We start from the raw sequence: 17,881 nt of genomic DNA on the forward strand, positions 1-17,881 counted from the left end.
GGTCCACCATCTTCACCTAAAAAGGGGCTAGTTCTAATTCATTGAGACAGAATTTCCTGTAAAGGTCTTCAGACAAAATGTTCACACTCGACCTTCCATATAAGATGACTTCTGGTATAATCTGTGCCTTATATTCCACCTAAATAAGTGGTACAGTATAGTCCACATCCTCAATCTGTGCTGCATTAATAGCTAGGTCAACTTTCAAAGACTCTCCCTCTTCCATTTTTTCCTTATCCATTAGGCTCCCCATGTCAATTGACAACTTAGAAAACAATTGTGTTTTGAATTTTGGTACTAGATTAAGAAGCTGGTCCAATGTGATATTGATCTTAGCCTTGAGCAAGCTATGAAACAATTCTTCTTGTTCCCCTATAGGTGCATTTTTCGGTTCTTTAAATATGCCTAGGCCTCTTTGCAACCCCCTCCCTTTTTTGGAATGCTTACTTTGGCCTTTATCTTGCATATCGGATTCCTCAGGTTATCCTATGCTCCCTTTGTTGTGTCACCCTGATCTTCCTTTGGTTCCTCGTCAATCACTCCTAGCTTTGCACGTTGAGGTTGGACTCTTTTCTTTGCTGGTTGTAATGCTTCATTAATCTTTACTTCGGTAGGTATAGGCTGTGTGGTGTGTATCAACACCCACCTAACCTTTTTGTCTGCATTTACCTTATCCAAAGCTTTAAGAACCTTATGTCAAACTTTCTTTTGCTCATCCCAATCAATTGGGTGCTTGCGTTTGTCTGCCATTGGCACTTTCTCTTTCTTTGGGATTGGTCCCTTAGACCTTGTTATTATAGCCAATGCTGCAGGATCACTTTGTCCCCCCTCAAACATGTCACTCTCCTGTTTGCACCATGAACAATCACATAAAATGGCTAGTATCGGCTCAATAACCTTCTTCTCTTGTGCTATTGTCTGCTTCACCATCGCAGGTCCTTTCTCTACCGCATTATGCTTGAGCTGTATGATCATAGCATTGGCTTGGGCTCGTGGGGTGGACGAGGCGGACTCTGTGTTTGTGATCGAGTTTGGTACTGAACAATTAGGATGCCCCTCTCATTGCAGTGTTTACACCAGAGTTCACATTCTGGACCTTGTCGATGTCCAGCTTTTCCACAGTATGTGTAGTTCTGTGCATCATTATTGTATTGGCTTGTTGAGGATTATTTCCTCAATCTGATATGGTGGTCTCCTCATCTGGTTAGCATTATCATTCACCCCTACTTGATTGGCTATAGGTGGTTGTGTCGCTGCTCTAGCAACTTGCATATGAGGAGGTAACCACCTGCTATAAAATAATCCCCCAATTGCTCCTTAGTCGGTCTTCTTTGAGCAGTGGCTAGCCTCTGGTTCAGATTTTGGAACTTTTGGGCATAGTCTTCTACCAACAGATCCTTCTGTTTCAATTGTCGAAACTTCTTGAGTATTGCTTCTGGTGTTTTCTTCTGTTTGAACCTTGATAGAAAAGCTTGTTTTAAAGCATTGTAATCCTAAAAGTGATTCATACCATATTGAATGATCCAAATCATGGCCTTGCCCACGAAGGCGGCCGCCAATTATTCCTTCCTAACCACATCGCCAAGCTGACCTTCGAAACCACTTGCTACCCATCATGTCTCAAATTGCCCAATGTGACTATCAGGGTCTAGTTTTGTCTTGCCACTGAATTTAGCAGAGCGTACTTTGGGGTTTTGCATGTTGATTGCTGGGATGATTGGAACCGCTAGTTGTACTCTCCTTGGGTGGGGTTTGCTCGGGAGTGGGTCAAACAACTGCCTCTGTGCTCCTACATACATCCTAAATGTTGCGTGGTACCCATAAGTTGCCCAAATGAAGGTTTCTGATGGAGACCACGTAAGATTTTTTACATTAACTGCATTTTGGTATACTAAACTTCCGTCAGAACTAGTGGAAGGTTCTTCACTCGCCGACACTATGTTACTAGGAATCCAATCTTCATCCTTTGAACTCGGGGTAGTTTCATCCACCACTGGCTGAATTTCGGATGGTTCTCCTACCCCTTCTGGCATTTCAACTGTCTCGTCAAGACCTTCTTCATTTGTATCAATATGACCCCTCGCATGGGCCCTTGTAAAGTACAGACGATTGATACATCGAGGAGATGACTCTGTTTCCTTTGTGTGTGACATCTGCTACCACTATCTCTATGAACATTCTGTGAGATTACTCGACTCTTTCTCTTTTTAGTCTGCAGATTAAATTATCTGCACCAGCCTCAATGCTCCCCGACATTTCCATCCATGATTTCTCCTTCAATGATTCCTTCCCTCCTCTACTGCAAATCTTAGATTAGTTCCCGCACATTCCTGATGATCACTTGAAGTGCTTCACAATTCCCACCAATCACAGTTGCCTAATGGAGAGCTTTATGGTATGAACCAAATCCTTTGAAAAGTCTCCCCAAGAAATATACAATGAAACAACTGTATGAGGGTTTCTTGCAAAAGAAAGTGAATGGATTCCAAATAAAGAGGGCTTGATAGAGGTGGAATTGAGTAGCATTATTCATTGCTGGAAATCAAGGACTCAAAGTCACAAAAAGAAGCATGGCTATGATGTTGGAAAATGTATCACAATTCCTTCCCTCCTCTACTGCAAATCTTAGATTAGTTCCCGCACATTCCTGATGATCACTTGAAGTGCTTCACAATTCCCACCATTCACAATTGCCTAATGGAGAGCTTTATGGTATGAACCAAATCCTTTGAAAAGTCTCCCCAAGAAATATACAATGAAACAACTGTATGAGGGTTTCTTGCAAAAGAAACGTGAATGGATTCCAAATAAAGAGGGCTTGACAGAGGTGGAATTGAGTAGCATTATTCATTGCTAGAAATCAAGGACTCAAAGTCACAAAAAGAAGCATGGCTATGATGTTGGAAAATGTATCACAATTCCTGATCCTAGCCTTGCACATATTAAACCTCATTTGGCTAGGCTTAAACCATCAAGTGAAAATGCAATACCACAATCTGATCACTCTTAATGAGATTCAGAAGCATAGGATAATATATTGTATGCCTTGTTCCTTAAAAATGGTGTATCTTTACACCACCTTTAAATATATTATTCAATCAAATGGTGTATCTATACACCCCCTATATATTGAATTCAACAAAATATTTCCATATATTGCATATTGAGTGGAGGTGCACAACATTTTAAGCTTTATTAGACCATATTTGTGTGGGGATGATCCATTTTTTTGCAAATTCACCCCATGATGTATCGAGTAGAGATCACCATTTACAACCTTGGGAAAGTTTTAGGTTTATCATGTGGAACTTACACCTCTAGTCTTCCCAAAATAACCAAGTTATGAGTCTACGAGGTGATACTGAGTGGAGGTGACCAGTTTAGAAAAAAAGTCCAAACGAAGTGACAAAGTCCAAATTTTTTGAATAGTGTGTCAAGATAAGAATCATGGGTGTACTATTAGGAGTGATAACATTGGGAAAATGGTTTGGCAATTTGTCGATGGAACCACCAACAATTAGAATGCCTCTTATTCTGCATCTTTGCAAACATCCCCCTCTTCACAATATGAAAGAAGGCAACACATAGGATGATCGTAACCAAGAGGTAGTAGAAGAAGAGACATTGTGGCTGGGTTCTTCCACCATCGATGGATATTGCAAAACCATTTCCCTATAGCAATTAGACCTAGTAGTACGTGGTACACAACCCTGAACTAGTTGACCTTGCTCCTATGCATGCTCTAATGGCTAGGATATAGAGTCTTAGTTTATGTGCAACATAATGCTATGATTTGGTGAGGATCACTACATTTCTAATTAATATTGCAAGAAAGATGACAAGAGGAGTCCAAGTTTCAGAATATTGAGAGGAACTTGAGTTTAAGGAAGGAAGGTTGCAAGCCAAAGATGGAGGAGGTGAGGTGTAATTCTAGAATATGTGTGTCTTCTATGGGTATGATACTTTAAGCATGACTTAAATTACTCACATTAAGGCACGTGCAAATCATCATATCTAGAAAAAATCATATTAAGGCTTGTGCAAATCATCATACCCACTAGCAAAAATTATTTGCATGGTTGGCATGAATTATTTCTTTTTTCTTACCATGCATCATGCATGAGTTGTAAAAAATAGGCATAGGTATTATTGTAGCCTTTTTGCATGTCTTTGGTGGATACGATGCTTATAAGACTTGATATTACTTAGTTGAAGGCACATGAAAAGTATCATACCCATTGGATATCATATTCATGGTTTGGAATGCATATCTCATTGTTTCTTACCATGCATGATGCTTGGGTGTGAAAAAATATGCATTTGTATGATTTTAGCCTATGTGCATGGTACAATGGCTTGCATAAGGCTTGATCTTATTTACTTTAAGGCATGTTCTAAGTATCATACCCATTGGATATTGATTGAATGGTTTGGAATGCATATTTACTTGTTTCTTACCATGCATGATGCCTTGGTGTTAAAAAATAAGAAGCGGTATGCTTCTAGCATATGTGTGTGTCCCCAATGGTTATGATACTTTTTGCATAGGCCTCAATATTACTCATATTAAGGCCAATGTAAAGTATCACACCCATCAAATATTCTTTAGCACATAGTTGGGATTGCATGTTTCCTTGTTTTTAACCATGCATCATGCATGAGTATCAAAAAACTAAGCATGGGGTGATTCTAGCCTATGTGCATGTCTCCATGGGTATAATACTTTTCATAGGCCTTGACCTTACTTATTTTGAGTCTTGTGAAAAATTTCTTACCTATCAGATATCATTTTTCATGGTTTGGAATGCATATGTTCTTATTTCTTACCATGCATGATGCCTAGGTGTTTAAAAATATAAATTGGTGTGCTTCTAACCTATATGCATGTCTTTGATGGGCATGATACTTTGCACATGCCTTAATCTTACCAATATTAAGTGTATGAAAAACATCACACCCATCGAATGTCATTTGCATGGTTGAGAATGTACTCAAAATGCATATTTCCTTGTTTATTGACATGCATCATGCATGAGTTTCGAACAATGTGCATTGGTGTGCTTCTAGCCTATGTGCTTGTCTCAGATGGATATGATACTTTTTACAAGCCTTGATCTTACTTAATGGCCTATCCAAACTATCATACCCATTGAATATCGTTTTCATGGTTTGAAATGCCTATTTCCAGATTCGTACCCACCTGCATATCACTAGTTTTTTTTTTTTTTTTTTTGGTATGTGTAGACCTATTTATGGAACCAGATTTGGTATGGTTCTTATGCCTATAGAATGTAGAATTATACCAAGTCTTGTCCCATTACAAGAAATAGAGACATGTGTTTGACTTGCAACATCTAGACAAAGTCAAACTCCTTCGGTAGCACCAAGATTGAGATAGAGATCGAAGAGAGATGGTGCACATATAATTAAGGTAATATTCACCGTTAAAGTATTAAAACAAAATGATTATTCAATATGAATAAAGTAACCAATGAAAAAATAAGGGTTATCGAGATAAAGATAGAGAGGTGGTGCACATATATTTAAAATGAATATTCACCATTGAAATATTAAAACTAAATGATTAAGTTGATACTTTGCACACTCTATTGTATAGACTAATTTTGATCTTAGACACACGAGAAGATAAAATGTCTCTCAAAGAGATGGTGTACATATACACTTCTTTTTGTTGATATTCTCCAAAAATAAAATAGCCAAGCCAACACTTTACACACCCACTTGCATGGAGGAACTGTAAGGGAACTTTAATCCTTAAACACATGGGAATCAAATGATTAAAATAAAATAATTAATTGAAATATTAAAATAAAATAATTAAGCAAATACTTAACAAACTATTTAACATAGACACCATCAAGTTCATGTTAATATTCAATATGAAAATATTAAAACTAACTATTCAAAAAATCCATATACATCATTGAGAACACCAAAATAGCCAAAATGATATCTTTATTTCAAAATTAGATTTATAGGCTAAGTAACATGCTTAGTCTAGGAGGTTTCAAGTGAGCACTCATCATTGATTGGTTGCACATTTGATTCCTTGCTTGGTACTATAGCCTTCACTACTCCACTTCCCTCTCTTTCAAAAAGCATAACCTCCTTTTGGAGCTTTAGGCTCTAAATTTGAACCTCCATTACCTTTCCTTTATTTGAATCCATCATGACACTTTTATTTCCTTCCTTGTTACCCCTTTCTTGATGAAAAGTGAGCCCTCAATTCTCGTCCCATGTAGCCTTTCATCCTTGATGAGAAGTACAGTCAGTTGAGAAGTACCCAATATGATGAGGAGCATCATTGATTATCACATTAACACCCTTTCACACTATTGCCTCTACACCTAGCCCAGTCCAAATAGTGCCACATCCCAATCTCTCAGCCAATAAGGTTCCACCATATTTTTGATCAAGGAAGGATGCTTTGGGCAACGATAATAAAGAGAAGGGTGTTGGACTTTTAGTGTTTCCTTCTCTTGGAAAAAGAATCCAAGAGTCTTGTGGGGAACTTCAAATGGTAGCCCATCGACCCTATGCATGAATGTAGCTTTCATTGGTTGCAAGATTTTAATGCCAACAGCACCTAAATAATTATGTTCGTGCTGCAACACCATACCATGTAGCACCTTTATGATGACTCCTTTGAAATTTGATGTAGAAGTCAAAGTGACATATAATGCATCTCATTGTGGATTAGACTCTCTTTCTTAATGTGCTATGGGACCTTGTATCACAATTTGTACAAGCATAATAATTGCTAATACAGGAAGATCTTGAAGCTCATCAAAGAAAAACACAGATGGCGTTTACCAAGGATCAACATCCATTGCCTCAAATTTCTCTGCATCAATTCCCTTGACATTCACAAATTTTGAACTATCCTTTGATAAACCAAGGCATATGAGACTGAAAAACTACATTGCTGGTAGGCTTGGAGTTGCAACTTTGCATTGATCAGACCATTTGCCTTTATCTCCTTATACATCATTTCTACACAAATAGGTATCTTTTCTCTCACCTCCTTTTTTGGTGCCCCATCACTGTTGCAAGATTTCATCCATTTTGAGGCCCAGCTTTTGTCAACCATTTGGCCTAGCCCACGTGCTTTTTGCTTATCCATTGTATATTCTCAGCTGGATAATTCATCATCTGAGCGAAGCAAAAAATCCAAAGCCTTGTATGCTACTTCTGCCTTGACTACTTGGTTAACTTTTTCTTCAAGACTGCCTTGCTTGTCCTTTTTCCCAAAGAAGCATTCACCATGTCTTAACAAATGACAGATCATCTTTACTATCTTATCTATAGAATACCTTAATGGCCTCCACCAAAATGTAGACATAATTATAATGATCTTTTGTCTCTTAGTCACCTCATGATCAGGTGATTTAAATGATATCATCCCAGACTCAAACACAATACACACATCCATAATAGTCTAAAAGATTTCATCATTGCAAAATACAATGTATGTATAATCCTTTTACGTTGCAACAACCTTTTTTATATCTTGGGGAGTTGTGATTGGACATCATTTACAATACCCATTAAGCATCAGTAAAACCTTGTTTGTCTTTTAGAAACTCTCTAGTGGCTCTCTTACCCTTTAGAATTTGTGGCTTCCCACACATGTCCTAGCCTTGGTCAAAACCTCTGAAAGTGTTGACTTTTTCTTCTTTTGAAATGGTTCATTATTCAGCCTCACAGATTCCAATATGTACTTTGAGTCATTTTCAAATAGGCAAATATAAGCTATGACTCTTGAAAACTTTTTCATGTACACATCTTGTGGCAAGTTCCCTTTTGCACCTTCACCATATGCAAATCTACATGCCTCGCAAAAGCATTGCCCATCAATGGGCTTAATATACAAAATCTGTTTCAAGAGGGCAAATATTTTTTCTCATTGTCATCCTTGTAATGGCTCTCATAGAGTGAGGCTTCACAAACTAGATCAATACATCTAAACTCCTCAAATGCTCCAAAGAAGTCAGTACGTGTTTGAAAGTCACAAACTCTAGCTCCACTGGATCATCTAATTCACTTGGAAGTCTCTTGAAGGATATCGAGTGTAAAATAGTATTAGTGGGTGTTGTCTCTATGCCAACATGGACTTAGGTAGCATAGAATGTGTGTGTAGGGTAGCGGCAAAGCTCCACTTGTACTTGCATAAGACTAGGAATAATCTCTCTTATGAATCCTCAACATGCAAGTACTACATGTGATTCCTACATGCATGTTCTACATGCATGTAGAACATGCAACATGCGAGTTCTACATGCAACTCCTACATGTAACATGCAACTTGCAACTCCTACTTGCAACTCAATCCACCTCTCTCTCCTCCTCCTCCTCCTACCTCCCCCTTTTCCTCCCTCCTCCTCCTCCCTTCTCCTCCCTCCTCCTCCTCCTCCTCCTCCTCCTCCTCCTACCTTCTCCTCCCTTCTCCTCTCTCTCCTTTCCCTCGATGCTCTTGCACCTTCCTCCTCTCCCACTCCTATGCTTCCCCTAAACCCTTAGTCCCTCAACCCTTGAAAGCTACACTTATGCTACAAACGATGACATTGATATATCTATAGGTGATAAAAAGCCTCGGAACCCTGCATACTGAGAATACCCTACTCTTCCTGCGGAAGCCGTGGGAAAGAGCCAACATTTGGCATCATTGTAGGGGAGACTAACATCTCAAGTAACAAGTAAACATATGCAAGTATGTGTAAAAAATGAACTACTATGAACTTTCATGAAGATAACACTCAAAGGCAAGGAGAGTAAATTTTTTTTCCAACTCTAGCCAAACATATCAACCCCAAGCATCAACCTTGGGTTACTACCTTAAGAAATTTTCTTTATTTCTTAAACAGAAGCCACTTTAAGAACAAATCAGGCTAGGTAATGGACACAAATGCGTAAAGCTCGCAATTTCAAACATTTCACCTTTTTACAGAAGAGTGATCCGAGCGAACCATGAAAAGTTATGGCTCGGGAAGAATTTAGGGTTTGACCCTAATCCTACACCCATTCCTATAAAACCACCCTCCACCCTCTCATTCTTCTTCTTTCACAACTAGCCTCCATCCTCTTCCCCATTCCAAGCACTATGTAAGACCCTCCTCCCTCTCCATCGACCACCACTGTACTCCCATCCTCACATGGTGAGTTATTTTGAGCCCTTCTCGTAGCAATAACCTAGCTATCCACACACCGTCCATTCGCCCTCAACAATCTTGTTACATCGAGAAAGACTTGGAAAGTGTTGCTGGTGACCATCTCCTCCTCCATTTGAATTTCCTTCAAAGTTTACCGTCCGTCAAGTTTCCACCACCACCCCCCCTCCTCCCTCTCACCCCCCCCCCTCGCCACCCGCCCTCCTCTCCCTAACTACCTCTACTAATAGCTAAGGGCCTAAAGCCCTTGCCCTGTGCACGGTAGCTATACCAGCGATAGTGCAGTGCCCGCCCGCGGTGGTGCGCCCACCTCACTAGTGCCCTCCTCCTCTCTTCCCCACGCCCGCGCCTCCTCCTTCCACCTCCTCTCCTCTCCAACCCTCCTTCCCATGCCCTCGATTCCCACCTCCCCTCATCTCCACACCCCACTCCCCTCTGCCCCTCCCCCTCAGCCGCGATAGCCCCCCCCTCACAGACACTCTCCCGGTAGTCACCGTGTGATGCCCCCCCCTCTTTTTTCAGAAAAAAAAAACCTAAACTAACATAGTTACGTTACTCCTAACCTAGGTTAGGTTAGAATTACCTTAGGTTAGTTTTAAATTCAGGTTAAGTTAGTTTACTCACGGTTAGTTTCAATAAGCCTTTGGTTAATACTAACTGTAGTTCAGTTAGTAGACTAATTGTAGTTAGTTCAACTAATTGCGATTAGTTAGCTCCAATTGAATTAAATATGGTAAGCCACAATCAGTTAGGTTAGAATAAATGAACTGATTGTCAGTTACTCTCCCTCAGTTAGACTTAAAGCACATTCACACCAAACTTTTGACCAAGGGAACCCCCCCTCCCTAACACACAAAAGGGCACATTTAACCCGTACTTTAATCCTTCGTATCTTGCCCATTTGGGACCCAAACTGGACCCCTTTTGAGCCACGGTTTCACACACAAATACATTACGCTACAGGCATTTTTTTGACATATTGCACACCATTTTGGCATCCCTAGCACTCGTTAATTTGCACCCCCGTGTGGGCCTCTTTTTGCACTAATTCACTCATAAATTTCCCCCGTGACCTCCGATTGACGATCCATCTGCACTGGCGCATTTCCCTACACATGTGGGACAATCATAGGCACATTATTAACATGAAGGTCCTTACAACACATCTCCAACCCCCCTAACACAACTACATCAACACCCGCACTTGCGGCAATAGAGACACCCGTTCTACCTCTCACCAAATTTGCATGCAGCTATGCTCCGGCCAGCGCATCCGACAACTATGCTCGCCAAATTTGCATACAACTCTGTTATGGCCAATGCCTCCGAAAACCCTCTACCTTGGGGCGCCAACTCCCTTTAGTTAGAAAACCTATCAAAATCTTGAGTACGAGATGAATTTAACAATATGCCATGCATAGAAATTATTCAAATTAACATAGCCGTGTTTTACACCGAAAGAGCTTCAAATATGTATTTACACCTTGAAATTTGGGTAACACATGAAAAAGTTACATTCATTTGAAAGGAGATGGGTTTTCATATTTTAGTGTATTTTTTGTTTTACCCCCCCTTGGGTCTCACATATTATGATAAATATGTACAAATCTAAAAATCTTGCATATTTTTCAAGGTATATACCTTATATTTTGTGGGACGGGGGATATTAAATTGTCATTTTTTTCTCTTGCATATTTGAAAAATTTTAAGGAAATCCATGCATATTAATTATGGACCTTGTTCCCCCATACCCTTATTTTGGACAAGGGTAGTAACATATTACATATTGAGTTGGTGCCCCAAGCCCTCTACCCCGATTCCCCCCCTGAAATTCAAGAAATCCCTTTGGCTCCCCCACGACACAACATGGCCGAGCGCCATCGCAATGATGGGGATCTTGAACTCGAAGCGGAGGGGAACAATTTCTTTAACAATCGCAATAATTTTGGCAACAATAATAACAATCAAGGCACGTGCCCCCTGGGCAAACTTGAACTTCCCAAATACAATGGTAGGGGCGATCCAGCCCAAGATTCCTCTAGCATTTTGATGCCGCATGCCGAGTGGGTGGAGATCAATCCAATGAAACCCCCCCATGTCCTTAATTGATGAAGCCTCGAAATGGTACCGAGACCTCCTAGTGGAAGAAAGAGCCACATGGGACCTGCTGCAAACTGAATTCATCAAAAGGCACTTTCAAATGGAGAGACTACAAGATGATCCCGCTCTTCAACTAAGTAACCTCGAACAAGGTCGCCGAGAAGATGTACGCACGTACCTAGGCAAGATGAAACGATTACTAGCCAAATGTGACCCATGCCCCAATGCTAAGTACCTCATGGCCTAGTTCCTATAACCATGGCTTCTATAATCCCTCTTTTTCTCTTTTCCTCTCTGCCTCTTTTTTTCTTTCCCTCTTTCCCTTTTTCCCTCTTTCCCTCTTTCTTCTTTAACTATTTTTTCCTCTTTCCCTCTTTCCCTCTTTCCACCTTCTTAAATTCTTGAAAAAATAGAATGAAGTATTTAAATAAAATGAAGTTTTTCATAATAGAATGAAGTTTTTAGCATGCTAAAACTTTAATGAAGCTTTGAATCTAGCATCGATGCCACTCAACTCTTTCAAAATGTTTCATGGGAGGTTTCCAAACATCTCATTTTTTGGTCCTATTGCTTCAGAATGTCTCTTTTCTACCCCTAGTTCCTTTTTTTAATTCTTCTTTCCCTATTTCTTTTTTTCCCTTTTTCCTCTTTTTTCCTCTTTTCCTCCCTTTTTTCATATTTTCCTCTTTCCCTTTTTTCCTCTTTTTCCCCTTTTTTCCTCTTCCCTCTTTTTTTCTCTTTTCCCCCTTTTTTCCTTTTTCCTTCTTTCCCTCCCTCCCCCTTCTTAAATTATCCAATAAATAAATGAAGTGTTTAAATAGAATGAATTTTTTCATAAAATGAAGTTTTTAGCATGTTAAAAATCTAATGAGACTCCGAATCTAGCATTTATGCCACTCATCTCTTTCAAAATGTTTCAGGGGAGGTTTCAAAATAGATTCTCTTTTTTTGGTCCTATTTCTTTGAAATTAAGTCTTTGGCAAAGTTTTATACGCATCAAATCTACCCCTATTTCCTTGTTTTTATGTTTTAGATTGATGGAATATCCAAAACCTTGCTAGCTCTCCTTGAACATGGGCCGCCCCTATTGCTAATGTCTTGATGATACGAGACATGGATTCCCTACTATCTCATGTTTGAGAGGAACTCAAACAAGATAAATAGTGAATAGACTTCAATATGGTTGCATAGGTGCATGGTTGGACACCACAACAAATATGCTTTGAGAGAATTACTTGGCAATGGACAAGGAATAAGGAATAACTTAAAAGATTGCAAGATCCTAGGGAGAGATCGACAAACGTACGTTATGGACAAGTCAACCCACGTAAGCGCTATCATGAACAATGTTGACGACTTCATAAATCGAGGATACATTATCGGTGAAGTGTACAACTGGATCTGTGAGGATGTAGAAGAGGGTGTCGAGGTAAATTTTAAGGGTGAATATTTGCCCAATGGCGAATCTAGAAGCTTCTCCAAGTTGGGGAGAATAGCATTCAAATAAATAACATCACTTCCTTTGAGGTCCAAATTTAGCCCTCCAAGTACTGAAATTGATCTGCATGTCATCTAGAGCCATCTATAATGTTAGAATTTTCAAACTCTAGATAGCTTATAGAAAATCTATGTATGAAATTTAGGTCTACTTAAACCCAAACCCTTTGAAGCCTTGAAAATGGTAGCATGGGCTATTTGCTCAATGACTGACACTTCCATAACTCTATAGGGAAAGATTCGCCCAATGACCTACACTTTCATAGGTGTGCTCCCCTCTTAAAAGTTACCTTGATGAGGATGAGAGTCACACTTGATAGTGATAGCAATGCTAGTCAATGAGGAGGATGACTAGATTTAGCTTAGATTAAGCTATCTCACCTATGATCTTGTACATAGCGACCTTTTACAATGTGAGGGCCCGGTGCATATATCGATAACGGGGCTTTTTTGACGGACATATTTATGAACCATGGACATATTTAGAATCTTAATTGCCTTCCATAATTGCTTTTCTAGTTTGCTGATGGACTAGCCTTGGCTCCACGTCGACGTTCGATATCACTTCTTAAGGCAAAACTCTCATTCTACTATCACGAATCGTGAAGGTGAGATTTCTTCTTTCATCAAGAGTGCCGAGTGCACTAATGGATCAAAAGGCCCTACTCAGCATATGCAGCTTCGTAGCGATAGCCCAGCAGACGCAGGCCAGGCGCAGGCCGATATGACGGTGACTCTGTCCTAGCCCATGGTTTCCTCAGCTTGCAAATATCTAGCACCACTCCATGTCCGTCCACCTGCGGTGCTCCTTCTAGTGTCAGCACCCTCTTGACAGGCTTACCACATAGTGTTTTCACTCTGCTGGAGCGTAGCAACCCCGACGGAAATTTGTTGCAAGAGGTTTCTTCTCAAGCCGCTCCCTCTTCTCAGCAATCTGAGACAAGCAGAGGCATAGTCTCACTGTTGCATGAAGCTGTTGCTGCAGACGCTCAAGCCGATGACTCTTTCTGGTTGCTGATCTCCAATACACAAATCGATGGTCGATTCACAGTCCCAGCGAAGAACTCCCTCATTCATCTCATTCGGGATGCGGTCCAGGACTCCGTCGACAACGTCATTATGTTTAACGTTCAAGAATCTAGCCAGACTAGCCTCTTTCAAAATGCAGCTCAAGCTCGAGAGAAGCTGCCCACTAAGGTGAAGATGGAAGATGAGGTTTCTAGAGCAACAATTAAAGGGAGACCTGCTCCTCGTGCCAAAATCAAACCCAAATCGTGTATATTTTGACATATAATTTTCCAAGTACATGGAGTGTTTGACCCTGGTTAGAGACTCAAATAACCAGTAGCACATTGCGACTCACCACATGTTAAACAAGTGTTTTAGTCTTATGGGGGAGTGTTGGATTATTAAGACTAAAATCCTAAGGTTTACGCAAATGCATTCATACAGATGTGAATCGATCCTTTGTAACCGCCACGGTTCTACTTAAAGAACCATCTTGAGCAATACAATGCAATTCGTCCCTTTCATGATCTTGGTCTCTGTCTTCTCTCGTCTAGCTCTTGTCTTTATGCATGGCTCTGCCTTTTGCCTTGCACTCGCCATATTCTAACAGTATATACATTGATCAATGTATATATGTATATACATTGATAAATGTATATATGTGTAACGCTCGCGCTTTCCTCGCCCGCCATTTTCCTTCCGCCACTCGACCGGAGAGGGTAAACCGCATTAGAGGGCGGGTTCCTTTCGGAACCTGCCTCCCCTACAAGTGTCCGGGGGGACCCAACTGCCAGGGCTACTGCCATCCCAGCCCTAGGGAGGCTCCTACCTCACCATGCATTCCTTCGGGGAAGGTATGAAGCGGCACGGAATAATGCAAGAAGTGTATGATACAGCATAGAACCCGCTAGGAGTGGCAAGACTACTGATCAACGCAAGTGAACCGTGCGACGACGCTTCGTAAAGACGCACCATAAATGTATTGTTACGGGCCAATAGATGTATATACATATATACATTGATCAATGTATATGCTGTTAGAATATGGCGAGTGCAAGGCAAAAGGCAGAGCCATGCATAAAGACAAGAGCTAGACGAGAGAAGAGAGAGACCAAGATCATGAAAGGGACGAATTGCATTGTATTGCTCAAGATGGTTCTTTAAGTAGAACCGTGGCGGTTACAAAGGATCGATTCAATATACATATATATACATTTATCAATGTATGGGGGACATACTGACGCTCCAATGACACATCCGAAGATTATGATGATAGATCTCAAAAATACGCAAAGCATTGTGGTAGCCGATCGAGAAGAAAAAGAATCCACAAGGGCAGATCGTAAACGAAGTGTAATCAGCGAATCACCCATGAACACCCGAGCGAAGATATTGCAAAAAGAAGAAGAATCTTGAAATCGCCGTACCTTATAAGCTAACGTAAGAGCATCGAATAGCTAGCAAGCAAGAAAATGCCCATAAGCAGATCTTAATCGAAAGCAAAGCCGCACCTCGCGCTTTATTATTCTCAACACGAACTCAGAAAACTGCAAGTGCGCGGGAGGGCTGTGTACTCCTTCGATCTACCATTCCCAACAGATCTCCTCTCCAGTAACGCCTTACAAGTTTTCGAGTCGGATTGTACTTCATGGCTGCTTCTCCACAGACATTAAACGCAAAGGGCGTGCCAAATTTTGCCTTCCCATGGATTGAGCTGGGAAGGTTAAGAGAGAAGCAAAAATGGCAAGCGTCGGGCATGGAGCTCCTCGAAAAAGCCGTCCTAAATGAGGTCTCAGGCCTGCAAAAAGAGGTGACAACAACCATGATTCCTACGCGCACCCTTGAAACAAAACCGAGTTTCACACGGAAGACATTCGAGAGACAGGAGTCGATTGATCTTAAGAAAACTATCGAAGACAAGATAAGCTCCTGTGAATCGAGGATGTCTACAATTTTCTGTGAGTCGATTTGATGTTTCGAATTCGATTGAATCGCTTGGGTGGATTAGAATTCGAGAATTGCAGGAGTGGATTCAAAAGCTTTGAATTCGATTTGGCTCCTTGAGTGGATTAAAATTCAAGAATTGTTCTTTCTTATTCACAGGATGTCTACAATGTCCTGTAAACCGATTTGATGTTGAACTTCTACGGGAAAAACTTTGAATGCTTGAGTGGATTCAAATTTTTTTTAGTTGCTTGAGTGGATTAGAATTCAGAATGTGCTCAAGATTACGTGACGTTGATTTGATTTAGTTGCTTTCATTGAATTCGATTTGGTTGCTTACGTGGATTTGAATTCACAAAGTGCTCTTATGTGATGTTGCTTTGATCTTATTGCTTGAATGCATCACAATTCAAAATATTTTGGATTCAAGACGTGAAGGAGTTGGATTCAAATTGCATTTGGTTGCTTGAGGGATTAGAATTCAAGAAGTGCTCTTAGGTGGTGTTGATTTGATTTGATTGCTTGAATGCAGCACAATTCAAAATATTTTTCCTCCTAGAGAAGGATGATACTACATCGAAAAATGTGCCTCCAAATCAACCCATGGCCAGTAATCCTCCTCACCTAATGGGTCAGTTGCAAATGGGCTGAACACACCCATGAGAATAGGTAATAAAACAAGATGATCAAGGTGCCATTCTTTATATCATATATTACCTCCATTGATGTGTGTGGAAGTTCCATGAATTCATACCAATGCATGAATTCAAATAGGGCTGGTGATCACAGTATGGCAATTGTTTATCTCCTCTCTCCATTACTACCACCCAAACATGGCAACTAGCAAGGAATTTAAAGAAACCATCATTGCATGATAAGGAATCCTATAAGTGTGCTCCTCATTGTGATGTTGGGAAGTATATCCAAACAGGCAATCATTTCATGAATGATCTTCAAATGCTGATGGAATTTGGAAGTGACAGTTGTATAACAATTTATATCCTAGGGTAGTCATTGTGTAAAAAACCATGTAACATGTGTGAGCAAGCACACATTTAAAATACCATTATATTTAAAATTACATGTTTTTTGTCTGATTGTTTTTCCCTCTTCCGTATGTATAAATGTAATTTTGAATTTAAAAGTCCCCTCTATACATGTACATATCAAAATTATACTAGATAAGTACTTCTAAACCTTGTTTGTTGTAAATGGTCGTAAGTCCCCAAGGTTAAAAAGTCCCCTTGTATTGATGAACCTACCATGTTACATGTTTTCAAAAAAGATTGCTCCGATATGAAATACATAAATCCACTCATCTACTTATAAGTACTCTTGGTTTCTACATATTAAGTTAGAAAAAAAAGAATTTACAATATGTAGAGGTTGCTAAGTGCCATGTTTATAATATTGCTACATGCTGGAAAATATCATAATGAATTGTTAACTTTACCTTATTCCATTAGAATGAAGGAGTTATTTTTTTATTGATCTTACTTCTCATCTATCACAACTATACATCAAGTGTTTTAAAATAATTAATTCTTAGTCTTTAAGGGAGCATATGGAACCATTTATGATCTATTTCTAGGCTCTTTCCTTATAATCACCATCGCAATTAGGTATTCATATTTTTGTAATCTTATAGATTAGGTGTGTGGAATAGCTTTGTGCCTTAGAAAATTTCATCCCACACTTCCAATCCATTCTTCAACTCAAGAATGCCAGGAATGAGGGCCCATAGTTCCTAATATAACACCATGTTTGAATCCCATAGCAAGTACAATGTTAGTTGTGATGCAACACCTTTTGTCTATTCTCTTGCCCCTATGGGAAATTTAGCTCTAGTGTTTGCAAACTACCCTCTCCATTCCCACACCCCTCCTCTTCCACTATAGCTTGTAATATTATAATTAGAGAGAGAGACAAATAGACACACACACACACACACACACACATGATAGACTGGGTTATTTGCCAAGTGTATACTGCTCATGTTGTCACAATAAATGACAACTGGCCCATCTGTAGACTGATGCATATCATAAAGTAGCTTATGCAACCAAGCTACCTCACATGCAGCCATTGCTGCACCCCTGTACTCAGCCTCTGTGCTCGACAAGGAAACTGTAGGCTGTTTCTTG

General features: G+C 40.0%; 1 protein-coding gene across 1 annotated transcript; it reads left to right on the top strand.

Moving 5' to 3' along the window:
• The first annotated feature begins 15,358 nt into the window (after positions 1 to 15,358).
• Positions 15,359 to 16,737, top strand: LOC147885950 (uncharacterized). The gene is made up of 2 exons (XM_087396027.1): positions 15,359 to 15,751; positions 16,270 to 16,737. The coding sequence occupies exons 1-2, from the start codon at positions 15,442 to 15,444 to the stop codon at positions 16,386 to 16,388; spliced, it is 429 nt and encodes a 142-aa protein (XP_087252153.1). The 5' UTR covers positions 15,359 to 15,441; the 3' UTR covers positions 16,389 to 16,737.
• The last annotated feature ends 1,144 nt before the right edge of the window (positions 16,738 to 17,881 follow it).

This window comes from Dipteris shenzhenensis, chromosome 25 (assembly GCF_047967505.1).
Source record: "Dipteris shenzhenensis isolate YYH24624 ecotype China chromosome 25, Dip_SZ_1.0, whole genome shotgun sequence".
NCBI classification, from domain to species: Eukaryota; Viridiplantae; Streptophyta; class Polypodiopsida; order Gleicheniales; family Dipteridaceae; genus Dipteris; species Dipteris shenzhenensis.

Excerpts from the sequence above, each read along its gene's own strand:
- LOC147885950 (XM_087396027.1), top strand. The coding sequence starts at position 15,442 with ATGGCTGCTTCTCCACAGACATTAAACGCAAAGGGCGTGCCAAATTTT. Across the intron at positions 15,752-16,269 it reads GAGGATGTCTACAATTTTCT|CACAATTCAAAATATTTTTC; the intron begins GTGAGTCGATTT and ends GCTTGAATGCAG.